Source organism: Pteropus medius, unplaced genomic scaffold, assembly GCF_902729225.1.
Source record: "Pteropus medius unplaced genomic scaffold, Ma_sr-lr_union100, whole genome shotgun sequence".
Taxonomy (NCBI): Eukaryota; Metazoa; Chordata; class Mammalia; order Chiroptera; family Pteropodidae; genus Pteropus; species Pteropus medius.
This window is the reverse complement of record NW_024344378.1, coordinates 26,411,048-26,424,562: the sequence shown is the minus strand read 5'-3', so window position 1 is coordinate 26,424,562 and position 13,515 is coordinate 26,411,048. Positions and strand designations below refer to the sequence as shown.

Genomic DNA, 13,515 nt, shown 5'->3' with positions numbered 1-13,515 from the left:
CCTAGGATGATCAGGTGCTGTCGGCGTAAAAAATAAGGGATCGTAAGCTTACAAGGTCCTTGCAGTCTGTGAGGTCAACCAAAGGTTGCCTCACCTAAAAAAAATAAAAATAAATAATTCGTAAAATACATATGTATTTTTCAGTGGGGGGAGTTTTTGGTATTATAATAAAATTACTGCTAAGAGGTTATTAATCTTGTGGTTAGATTAAACAGAATGCTCTTATTCTATCCCCTAATGACATATAAATAAGGACAGATCATTTTATCTCCTAATTGTGTCTCTAGTAAGGTTCTTTGGGGTAGGGAGAAAAAGAATAAAACTGGTCACTTAGGACTGTCTCTAGACACAGCACATATTCTTCTATTCCTTATCTCCAACTCCAAAAAAGTATTTTACTTTGGAAGTAAAAATCTAGTTTGGGATTTTATGCCCTTGTAAATTTAATTATTGAAAAATGTTTATAGTTGTGACAGATATGTCCAATAATTAATTGCTTAATTGGTTAATGGTAACACTATGAATTCTTAGATGGTGACTTTATGTTCTCTTAATAAAATTTCAAATGCATTACACTTTTTTCCCTGAAATTCTGTTTTTAACTAACATTTAATTTTAGGCCCAGAAACCTTACCTGGTACAACGGAGAGGAGCTGAATTTGCCTTGACAACTATAGTGAAGCATTTTGGTAGGGAAATGGCAGTGAAGTTGCCACATCTCTGGGATGCTATGGTTGGTCCATTGAGAAATACAATCGACATAAATAATTTTGGTGTGTACACATTTTTCTGAGTTGGATTTTTAACAAATTTCAGTGTATATCCATTACATGTGGCCTTATAAAATAAAAGATACCTATACCTGTTTATCCCAGACCAGCTGGTAAGTTTTAAAATAAGATGTTGGTAAAAACATTTAATTTATTTCCATGTCATTTTTTATATTTTTTGCTTTTTATTTTTTGTATTACATATTTAGAAATATTTGAAATGGATCATTATATTAAACTTCTGTAGTTGTTTTGAGCGTAGTACCCCAGTATGCAAATTAAGGGCATGGTGTTTAACTTTACATTAAAAAAAGCAAAACAGAGTCTCCCATGGTAACTGGGGAGGTGCTAAAATTTTTTGTGGGCCCTAGATTTTGAAAAATTATTTGTAAGGTGATATGCAATTGAATCAATATATTTTAATAGATGGAAAATCTCTCCTGGAAAAAGGAGATGGCCCAGCCCAAGAACTGGTGAATTGTCTGCAAGTTTTTGAAACAGCCGCAGCATCCATGGATTCTGAGCTTCATCCCTTGGTAACTAATGCAAGTGTAGTTTTCTTCTAGTAAAATAAATGTTCTTATTTTTAAAAGTCTGAGGTCTTGAAAAGTGCAACTTTGTTGTCATCCCTAGTAATTGTATTTCCTTTTATATGATATAACTAGATTCCTTCTTTACTGACAGCACAACTCTTCTGGGCTGTGAGGCAGAGTTGGGTGCACAAATGATAGCCCACTTGGGACCTTAGAATATAGGACAGTGGGGACAGGGCTTTGCTGACACAGAGGCTAGTTATAAACTGGAAATCAAGCTGTAGCCCTATTCATTCATATCATCTTAGTAATACAGCTTTAAGAAAGGAAGAACACAGGTATAATAAAACTACTTCCCAAGATAAGTCTAAAGGTGGAAGGAAGTTACTTGCCCGAGATGAAACTAGTCAGTGGCAAAGATAGAACACAGTTTGTGTTTTTGATTATTAAAAACATTTCTTACAAAAACCGTGGGACAGGGAGAAGATAAAAATAGACTAGAGAAGTAGTTATCTGGCTTTTCCATAGAATAAAGTATTATTCTTTCTATGTAACTGCAATAGAAAGCTCTCTGCAATTTACAGTGTTGTGAAGGATGCTAGTTCTACTTCTCTCTTCAAATCTAATGTAAAAGGAATCTGAGAGAGTAGAGAAGAATGCATTTTTTCTGTTTATATAGTAATAAAGTATGTTCTTTTATTTGTTAAATTTTGCTGATTTATCATTAATAAAGAAGGACGGAATCCATCCCTATCCTTTTACCCTCCATGATCAATAACATGCATTTAACTGAGCTGTAAGTTTAGTCTGTTGAGCAGGTACCTGGCTCTCATCAACATTAATCCTGGCACTCCATGCAGCAGACATTAAATAATGGGATATGTCATGCTGTTGTAGTCATAATGCCTGTAGTAAGCCAGGAAGTTAAAGTGTAAAATACACCTACCAAAGTATGATACCTAGAACAAAATCACAATCAGGATTACACAACCTAGTGAATAAAAATATATACCTAAATCTAAGCCAGTGCTACCAGATTTGGAGGGTGCTGGTGATATGTTGTCATTTTCCTAGCCTCAGTAGGAAAATCTTACAAGTGCCTTTTGGTGTGTTTCCTGTTAATTTTGGAATGTACTGAGTGTTCCCTGATGCCTACGAGAAGATATTTAACAGGAAAGAAGTTCTGCACCTTTTCTTTCTTTTCTTTTGAAGAGAGTTCTAATACCTTTGTTTAGATTTAGGTTAATTTTTTATTGAGGATGTTTTGACAGTAACGTTTTGAGGTAAGTGGCGATAGTCTCAGATTTTTAGAGTCACTTAAAATATTGAGAACCTGTGAGTATGGGCCATTATAGTTATATTTTAAATGATAGATTCCCTGATGAGTATTCTGATTGTCTTAAACTTTTTTTTTTTAGTTGGTACAGCACTTGCTTCATCTTTATATGTGCCTTCAGTACCCCAGCACTGCAGTGAGACATATGGCTGCTCGTTGTGTAGGCGTCATGAGTAAAATAGCTACCATGGAAACAATGAATATTTTTTTGGAGAAGGTTCTTCCATGGCTGGGAGCAATTGATGACAATATTAAACAAGAGGGTGCAATTGAAGCACTTGCCTGTATCCTTTTTTATTTTGAGAAACTATTCAGAAATTATATTTTATTTAAGGATTAACAATAAAATTGATTTATTCAAATATGCACATAAATAACCTGATTGTTCCAAAAGGAAAACTACTTTTTTACATTTTATTTCAAAGCACTTCTATATTACATTATAAATACATTACAAATGTATTTATATTTTATTATAAAAGTTTTTACACAGAAAGTTTGAAGAATTCCTATTAATTTTGAGAGCTTTTGAATAGGCAAGAATAATTTTATGTACTTTATGAACTATATAGTAACTGATCTATGTTTATAATCCGTGTTTTATTAATATCAGATACTATGTAGGTTGTCGTTATAAACATACTATATTTTCCAAGTTTGTTCATTATTTGGGTAGAAAATGACTAAAGGTACTAAATTACTGGAGATATACATGCAAGCTCTTTGCTAAGGATGTGGCATCCATTGACATTCTGTAATTTGAAGTATCTGAAAGACAGAAGATGGAGATCAAATTAGTAGAAACTCAGGTTCAGAAATGCTAAAAATTGCAAGGGGACTTAATACTGGCCCTGCTATGTCCAGTTTATGATTGTCAAGATCCTGGTGGGAAATTTGGAATTGATCTTTGACACTGAATTGTGCTCCCTTGCATCAACATAACTCACTTTATTTTGGAATTGGAAGTCTAGAAACTTCTAGGAATGAAAAAAAACTTATTAGTAAAACTTTCTCCGGCCTTCCTCAGATGACAAACATGATTTTATATTCTTAGTCATGAGAAAGTCACATGTTTACAAAGGAGCAACAGTTTGCTGATTCTATTATAATTGAATCATAGACCTTGAAAGACAGTCTGTTCCCTAATAATACACATGAGAAAATGCAGACTGTTTTAGAAGTCACAATCTTGGTGTATCAGTTCATTTGCAAAAATATCTACCTAAGAACCATTTGGAAATTTCCTTAATAACTTAATCAGGTGTAATGGAACAACTGGATGTTGGTATTGTTCCATATATTGTCCTTTTAGTTGTGCCTGTGTTGGGAAGAATGAGTGATCAGACAGACAGTGTAAGATTCATGGCTACACAGTGCTTTGCAACACTAATTAGACTCATGCCACTTGAGGTAAGTGGAAAATAATTGGTATATGTTTTCTATAACATAATAATTGTAACTTATTTTAATTGTTTATTGGGGTAACATTGGTTAGTACAATTACATAATTTTCAGGTGTATATTATAATTTCACATCTGTATACTCTATTGTGTTTACCACCCAAAGTCCAGTTTCCTTTAGCTGCCATATATTTGATCCCCTTTACTCACTTCACCCTACCCCTACTCCTCTGTATTTGACCCCCTTTACTTCATCTACCTCCCCACTGCTCCCTTATCCCCTACCCTCTGGTAACCACTAGTCTATAGTCCATGTCTATGAGTCTCTGTTCGTTCTGTTCATTTGTTGCTTTTAGGTTTATATCTCACATATAAGTGATATCATGTGATTTTTCAACTTTTTCTGTCTGGCTTATTTCGCTTAGAATGATTATTTCAAGGTTTATCTGTGTTGTTGCAAATGGCAGTATTTCACCTCTTTTATGGCTGAGTAATATTCCATTGTATGTATGTACCACAGCTTCTTTAGCCAATCATCTGTCGTAGGACACTTTGGCTGCTTCCATGTCCTGGTCACTGTGAATAATGCTGCTGTGAACATCGGTGTGCAAATATCTTTACGGATATGAGTTTTCAAGTCCTTGGGGTATATACCCCGTAGTGGGATTGCAGGATCATATGGTAGATCAATTCTTAGTTTTTGGAGGAATCCCATATTTTTTTCCATAGTGGCTGTACCAATTTTCAGTCCCAACCAGCAGTGTATGAGGGTTCCTTTTTCTCCACATCCTCTCCAGCATTTGTTATTACTTGTCCTGTTGATTACAGCTATTCTAACAGGTGTGAGATGGTATCTCATTGCGGGTTTGATTTGCATTTCCCTAATAGTTAGTGATGTTGAGCATCTTTTCATATATTTGTTGGCCATTGGTATGTCCTCTAGGGAGAAGTGTCTGTTCAGGTCATCTCTCCATTTTTTGATTGGATTGTTTGTTTTTTTGTTGTTATTGAGTCGTATGATTTCTTTGTATATTTTAGATATTAGGCCCTCATTGGAGACATTGCTTGCAAATATATTTTCCCATTCGGTTGGTAGTCTCTTTACTTTGTTGACGGTTTCTTTTGCTGAGCAGAAGCTTTTTAGTTTGATGTAGTCCCATTCAGTTATTTTAGCTTTTACTTCCCTTTCCTTTGAGGTCAAATTCATAAAATCCTCTTTAAGTCCAAGATCCTTGAGTTTAGTTCTTGTTTTCTTCTATGCATTTTATTATTTCAGGTCTTATATTCAGGTCCTTAATCTATTTTAAGTTAATTTTGGTGTGTGGTGATAAACAGCAGTCTAGTTTCATTCTTTTACCAGGTAGCTTTTCATTTTTCCCAGCACCATTTATTGAAGAGGCTTTCCGTTTCTCCACTGTATGTTTTTGGCTTTTTTGTTGAAAATTATTTGCCCATATAAATATGGGTATACTGTGGGACTCTCGATTCTGTTCCACTGGTCCGTGTGTCTGTTTTGCTGCCAGTTCCATGCCGTTTTGATTACTGCCTCTTTGTAGTATAATTTGAAGTCGGGCGGATGATGCCTCCAGCCTCATTCTTTTTTCTCAGGATGGTTTTGGCTATTCGAGGTCTTTTGTGCTTCCATACAAATCTGATGACTTTTCGTTCTACTTCTTTAAAAAATGATGATGGGATTCTGATGGGGATTGCATTAAATCTGTATAATGCTTTAGGTAATATGGTCATTTTAACTATGTTGATTCTTCCAATCCAAGAACACGGAATATCTTTCCATTTCTTTGTATCTTCTTCGATTTCTTTTAATAGGGTCTTGTAGTTTTCATTATATAGGTCTTTCACATGTTTTGATAAATTTATTCTTAGGTATTTTATTCTTTTTGTTGCAATTGAGAAAGGAATTATTTTTTCCACTTTTTCTGACACTTCTTTATTAGAATATAGGAACACTATGGATTTTTGAACATTGATTTTGTATCCAGAAATTTTACTGTATTTTCTTATTGTTTCTAGTAGTGTTCTTGTGGAGTCTTTAGGGTTTTCTAAATAATCATGTCATCCACAAATAGTGACAGTTTGACTTCTTCGTTTCCTAATTGGATGCCCTTGTCTGAGGCACTCGCTAGGACCTCCAATGTTATATTGAATAACAGTGGCAATAGTGGACGGCTTTGCCTTGATCCTGACTTTAGAGGGAAGGTTTTTAGTTTTTCATCACTAAGTATAATGCTGGCTGAGGGTTTGTTATAGATGACCTTTATTATGTTAAGGTACTTTCCTTCTGTACTGATTTTGTTCAGTATTTTGATCATAAATGGATGCTGTATCTTGTTGAAGGTTTTTTGTGCATCTATTGATATGATCATATGATTCTTATTTTTTAATTTGTTTATGTGATGAATCACATTAATCGATTTGTATATGTTGAGCCATCCCTGTGCCTCTGGGATGAAGCTCACTTGATTGTGGTGTATAATCTTTTTAACATGTTACTGTATTCGGTTTGCTAGCTTATTTAGGACTTTTGCATCTGTGTTCATGAGATATTGGTCTGTAGTTTTCTTTTTTTGTGTTATCTTTACCAGGTTTTGGTATCAGGTTGATACTGGCCTCATAAAATGAATTGGGAAGTATTGCCTTCTCTTCAATTTTTTGGAAGAGTTTGAGAACAGGTATTAAATCTTCTTTGAATGTTTATAGAATTCACTGGTGAAGCCATCTGGTCCTAGACTTTTACTTTTGGGTAGGTTTTTGATGATTATTTCAATTTCCATACTGCTGATCAGTCTATTTAGATTTTCCAGATCTTCTTGATTCTGTCTAGGAAGATTATATTTTTCTAGGTACTGGTCCATTTCTTCTAGGTTATTAAATTTGGTGTTATATACTTTTTCATAGTATTCTTGTATGATCCTTTGTATTTTTGCAATGTCAGTTGTTAATTTCCTCTCTTTCATCCCTGATTTTGTTTATTTGTGTCCTTTCTCTTTTTTCTTTAGTGAGTCTACCCAGGAGTTTGTCAATTTTATTAACCTTCTCAACCAGCTCTTTATTGCGATTATTTTTTCTATTGTTTTTTGTTTGTTTGTTTTCTATTTCATTTATTTCTGCTCCAATTTTGATCATTTCTTTCCTTCTGCTGACTTTGGGCTTCATTTGTTCTTCCTTTTCTAGTTTTTTAAGATGAAGCATTAGGTTGTTTATTTGGGCTTGTCCTTGTTTTTAGAGATAGGCTTATAATGATATGAACTTTCCTCTTATTACCACTTTTGCCATTTCCTCAAAATTTTGATATGTTGTACTATCATTATCATTTGTTTCTATGTATCTCTTGATCTCTCTTTTTTATTTCTTCTCTGACCGTTATTCTTCAGTAGTATGTTGTTTAACTTCCATGTATTTGTGGTTCTTCCTGCTTTCTTTTTGCAGTTGATCTCTAGTTTCAAAGCATTATGATCAGAGAATATGACTGGTATGATTTCAACCCTCTTATATTTGTTGAGGCCATCTCTGTGTCCCAGTATGTGGTTGATTCTTGAGAATGTGCCATGTGCACTAGAGAAGAAAGTATAAGCAGCTGTTTTGGAATGGAAGGCTCTGTAAATGTCAATTATGTCCAGTTGGTCTAATGTGTCATTTAAGGATGTTATTTCCTTATTGATTTTCTGTTTGGATGATCTGTCCATATCCAACAGTGGGGTATTTAGGTCCCCTACTACGATAGTGTTTTTGTCTGTTTCTCCCTTTAGTTCTGTTAGTAATTGCTTTACATATTTCGGGGCTCCCTGATTGGGAGCATAGATACTAATGAGTGTTATGTCTTCTTGGTGCATGATTCCCTTTATCATTTTGAAGTGTCTTTCTTTACCGTTTTTATTTTGAAGTCTATTTCGTCTGATATTAGTACCACTACTCCCGCTTTTCTCTGAATGCCATTTGCTTGAAATATCATTTTCCACCCTTTCACTTTGAGTCTATATTTGTCTTTGGAGCTGAGATGTGTCTTCTGGAGGCGGCATATGGTTGGGTTTTGTTTTTTGATCCATTCTGCAACTCTGTGCCTTTTTCTTGTTGAGTTCAGTCTATTTACATTTAGGGCGACTATTGAAATATGAGGTCTTCTTATAGCCATTTTATCTTTTGCTTTCTGGTAGCTCAGTGTTTCCATGCTTCCTTGTCCTTGTGTTTCTGTTTTCTTTATTTTAGTTGGCTTTAGTGGTTTTTCTCTCTGGTTCTTCTTGTTTTATGTTATGTACTTCAATTCTGAATCTTTGGCATGTAGTTACCATTATGAATATGTAGAGGATAGTTATAAATATAGTCATCCATTTTCTTCTGCATGTGCCTTATCTCCATTACCCTTTGCGAATTTGGATCTTTGAATTTTCCCCTTTTCAGTCATTGTTGTCTCAGTTTGTCTTTATGTATGCTAAACATTCACTTCCATCTTGCTATAGCAACTCTCTTCTTATTGTTTAAGCTTATAATGACCTGTTCTTAGTAAGGGTTGCACTCTTCTACTTCTATTTGCCTGATAGTCACCTTACTCCCAATTGTGTGTGTGTGTGTACATATATATATATAGTCATTTTGTTTTGGGTGAGCTGACCTCTTTCAGTATTTCCTGTAATGCAGGCCTCGTAGCGGAGAATTCCTTTAACTTTTGTATGTCTGGAAAGGCCTTTATTTCTCCTTCATATCTAAAGGAGAACTTAGCTGGATACATTATTCTTGCCTGGTAGTTTCTTTCATTTTATAGTTTGAATATTTGATTCCACTCCTTTCTGGCTTGTAAAGTTTGTGCTGAGAAGTCCAACAATAATCTAATGGATTTTTCCTTTACAGGTTACCGTCTTCTTTTCCCTGGCTGCCCTGAGAATTCTGCCTTTGTCGTTGACTTTTAATAATTGTAATACAATGTGTCTTGGAGAAGGTCCTTTTGGGTTGAGATAATTGGGTGTTCTGTTGACTTCTTGAATTCCAAGCTCCAGCTCATTCCTTAGATTTGGCAAATTGTCATCAACTATTTGTCTGAAAATGCTTTCTAATCCCTGCTCCTTTTCCTCCCCTTCGAGAATGCCCATTATTCTTATGTTTCTTCTCCTGATGGTATCAGCTAGTTCTTGTATTTCTCTTTCATTATTTTTCATTCTTCAGTTTCTCTCTTCTTCCTTCTGATTTATTTCTAGATTTCTGTCTTCGATATCACTGATCCTTTCCTCCATTTGGTCGACTCTATTTCCCAAGCTTGCTATTTCAATTTTTCATCTCTTGCAGTGTGTTCTTTATCTTCAGATCTATTCTGTTCTTTTTGAGGGTTTCAGTCTCCTTGCTCTGCTCATCTAGTTTTTTTCCATTCCCGAAATTGTTGATATGATTCATTTCGGATCTCACTGAGTTTTTTCAGAAGTACCATCCTGAATTCTTTGTCATTTAAGTCACATATTTCTATGTCTGTAAGCTTATTTTCTGGAGATTTTTCTCTTTCTTTTTGAGATGCCTTGTCACCTTGGTTGTTCATAGTGTTTAATGGACTGTTTCTCTGCCTGGGTATTAATAGAAGTGTATTCTGCTGTTTTTCTTGAAAGATTTATTATATTAAGATCTCTCTTTAGCCTGTTGCAAAGAAGGAACTTTTCTTTTGGTTTCCAGTAGGTGGCATCTAAGCCTCTTGGATCCCTGCTTTATATAAAGCCTTAATGATGCCTTTTTATTTTCATGTAGATATTTAATCATGCTTGCTGCACTCAGTCTCAGTTTCCCTGTCAGTATTAGCGACAGTTTCGGTAGCGTTTGTTCAGATTCTCCTTGGGCTCTGCGGCGTTCAGTCTCAGAGGATATGGGGGGAGGGGTCCTCTGTGTTAGGGGTTGGGGACTGCATCTCAGCCTCGGTTTTGCAACCCCAGCTGGTGAAAATCAACTGTTGTTTCTCTGCTATCCTGCTTCTCTGCTTTCTGCCCTAATGACTGGGCCCTGCCACCAGCAGCATGGAGTTCACAGTACTCCTAGGAAGGGCTGTTCAGGGAAGTCGCCACACCTTCTCCCTTCTCTCTCCTTCTACAGGGAGCTCCACTGGCTGTGAGCGGCAGCTTCTTTATTTCTCCCAGTCCACCACCCCACACCTGGGGTTCTGTCCTATGGTAGCTCTTATGTGCAGATCCCATGCTCAGACGCACTGGTGTGCAGTTTGGGTGTTTTTTGTTGAATTTTAGATGTTCAGCTTATTGTCGTTTCAAGGGGAGAGATCTGGGGATGTCTCTCATTCTACTATGTTTCTCTAAAACTTCAAATTATACTATTTTTAATTACTTTTTTTCCTGCATTTATATTTTGATAAGACTTAAAAGTTATTTCATAATCTGAGGATGAAAAAAATTATGAATAAATAGTTTTGACATCCTTTTAAAAATCATTTTAGGCAGGCATTCCAGACCCTCCAAATATGTCAGAAGAATTAATCCAATTGAAAGCCAAGGAACGACACTTTTTGGAGCAATTGTTAGATGGGAAGAAATTAGAAAATTACAAAATTCCAGTACCAATCAATGCTGAACTCAGGAAATATCAGCAGGTGAAGTTTTATATTTATCTTGTAAATATGAACGGTGACTGTTCCTTTCAAATATGCCTTGAAGAGTTTTAAAAATTCACCTAGTAAAATTTCATGTTTAGTTTCTTATATACATTTATTTCTTTTGCCCGTAAAAATAGATTCTTTGTATATGCAAACGTGTTTGATAAGAAAAGATGTTTTACGATCTGCTTACATTTATAATTTTCCTCATTCATCTTTTCAGGATGGTGTGAACTGGTTAGCCTTTCTTAATAAGTATAAACTTCATGGAATTCTATGTGATGACATGGGTTTAGGAAAAACTTTACAGTCTATCTGCATTCTAGCAGGAGATCATTGTCACAGGTAATTTAAAATGTTATTTTAAACAAAGGCTTCCAGATGCTAAGAAATGTAAATAAGCTGGTTAATTTATTGTGTTTTGCTGTTGTAAAGGGCGCAGGAATATGCAAGATCGAAATTGGCAGAATGTATGCCACTTCCTTCCTTAGTGGTTTGTCCGCCAACATTAACAGGTCATTGGGTGGATGAAGTAGGTAAATTTTGCTCCAGAGAATATCTCAATCCATTGCACTATACTGGACCTCCTACTGAAAGAATAAGGTAAAAGCTGTACAACCAAAAAATGTTACATCTTTTGCTTTTAAGTAGTTTGGAAGAATAAAATATATTAAAAATGAATTTTGTTTTGTCGTTTTCAGATGTAGAAACTTAAGAAAAGTGAGAGTGCATACATTGTAATGATATAGTCATCAAGATTCATCAAAATTCAAAGATTTTAGCCATTATTAACAATCAACTGAGCTTTCTACGTTTTGGAGCTAGGGAATTATCAAGAACCAAAGCCATTGTTTAGGTCCTTCTTGGGAGCCTTGTGAACATAGCATCTCCTAGGAGCTTCTGTTAAATTCTCATTCCTTACCCACTTTCCCTAAGAGTTTCTTCCTTCTTCCCTGTCCCAAAAGTGCTTTTGTCCACAATTACTGCTCTAGCTGCCCTGATACCATAGCAGTGCTAGAGCCCTGTTAGCTTTATTCTGTGTTGACTTGCACATCTCTTATGTTCCTACATACAAATTTTGAAGAGAGGAATCTTGTTGATTTCAGTTCATCTTTTAAAGCTTGGATAGTCATAGATTGCTGATTAGTCCCATAGATTTGCTGCCCTTCTGTCTTAATAATAGCTAACATATATTGAGCACCTACTGGCCAGGCATTGTTCTAAGCAGTTTTGCAATTATGCAATACTACAGTAAACAGATCTTTCCTCTCCTAACATTAATATACAGATACTGGAGATGACTGACTGCTCTTGTTTGTGTCATGACCACAAACCAGCCCTTTGTGGTCAGGGAACCAAGTATTGTGAATGGCTCAACCTGATTCAAATGCTTCATCTCTTTGGTGATTATGGGGTTATGTGATTGACAGCTTCCCCTCTACTTCCTCAGAACAATATGGAGTTATGGAGGAATAGTGCCTCCAAGGAAGAGGAGTTAGCAAATAAAGATAAACATGTCCACAGCATTTTGAGTTAGGTGTCCATCTCTTTTCTAATTAGACTTAAGTTAGGGTGATAAGGCCAATTTATAAGAAGAATGGCCTTCAGACAGCAAGGTCATAAATGTAAACAAGAAAATATTGCGTTTAGTAGGCAGATTGAAAGCACCTTATATGATGGTAGCTGTAGTTTCCCCTTTGAAAATATATTATAGATTTTGCAGATTCCATTCCTCATTTCCTAAATCTTATTTATTTTTAAATAGATTACAGCATCAAGTAAAAAGGCACAATCTGATAGTGGCTTCATATGATGTTGTGAGGAACGACATAGATTTCTTTAGGTAAGAATTTAAATTTTTTTTTTTTTTTTTTTTTTTAAGAAAAACCTAGTATCAGACTTGAAGAAACTTAATACTTTCCTGTCTCAAAAACTCTTAATATAGTTCCTGATATACAGTAAAAGATGCTAAAAACTTTTTGTTTATTTTCTCTTAGAAATATTAAATTTAACTACTGTATTCTTGATGAAGGCCATGTCATCAAAAATGGAAAAACAAAATTGTCAAAAGCAGTGAAACAACTGACTGCTAATTACAGGATTATTCTTTCTGGAACACCAATACAGGTAATCATTTACTGTTTTTTCTTCTTTTTTATAGTATTTGCCATGTGAGAGAAGGCGTGGCATTTCGCTGTGAATTAAATAAGAGGAGTTTTTTACTTTACAGGAATGATCATTTCCAGTAATTATCTTGTTTTTATAATGATGTATTTGCTATGTAGCAACATCTGAGGAAATTAGGTTTTTAAAGTCATACTTAAAATATATTTTAAATAGAAGTCTAGTCCAAAGTGTGGGAGACATTAGTCAGACTCTGTTAAACACTGGCCATTCTTCTGTAGTATTACACCACAATCTGATTTAACACTGAAAAGCTAGCGCTGATTCAGGGATGAATCATTATATAGCAAGAAGTTTAAATACCTGAGGTTAGGAGGCAGTTTAAAAGAGAAGATTGTAGAAGTTTATCTTGGATAAGGAAGGGGATAGATGAGTATGTAGATGTCTTCAGATACTTATGAGAGATTCTATTATTTTCTAGAGGAATTGGTTGCAAATGTTTACGCATAGCTTAGATAGCCAACTGTGATAGAAAGATACCCTTCATCACTCTCTAGTTAGTGGGGGATAAACACCAAGTGACGTCTAAGAGTCCCTCTGGCTCTGAAATAATTGATGGTTTTTTATTTATATATTTGTTCCTTTTCTTTAAAATTATTTTTGGTGAGAGACTTACTGTTATAAATGTTATGGTTTTGTCTAACACTATAGATCCCAATAACCAGAAAAGATAACTTCAAGCATATAAAAATTTAGTAT

At 35.0% G+C, this 13,515-nt stretch overlaps 1 protein-coding gene across 1 annotated transcript in view; it reads left to right on the top strand.

Moving 5' to 3' along the window:
• BTAF1 (B-TFIID TATA-box binding protein associated factor 1) overlaps positions 1 to 13,515 on the top strand; it is an 88,191-nt gene that overhangs the window by 62,462 nt on the left and 12,214 nt on the right. The window contains 9 exon segments of the mRNA XM_039871738.1: positions 620 to 773; positions 1,197 to 1,306; positions 2,722 to 2,923; positions 3,901 to 4,049; positions 10,477 to 10,629; positions 10,856 to 10,977; positions 11,068 to 11,235; positions 12,398 to 12,475; positions 12,630 to 12,759. Coding sequence (XP_039727672.1) covers positions 620 to 773; positions 1,197 to 1,306; positions 2,722 to 2,923; positions 3,901 to 4,049; positions 10,477 to 10,629; positions 10,856 to 10,977; positions 11,068 to 11,235; positions 12,398 to 12,475; positions 12,630 to 12,759 — 1,266 coding nt within the window.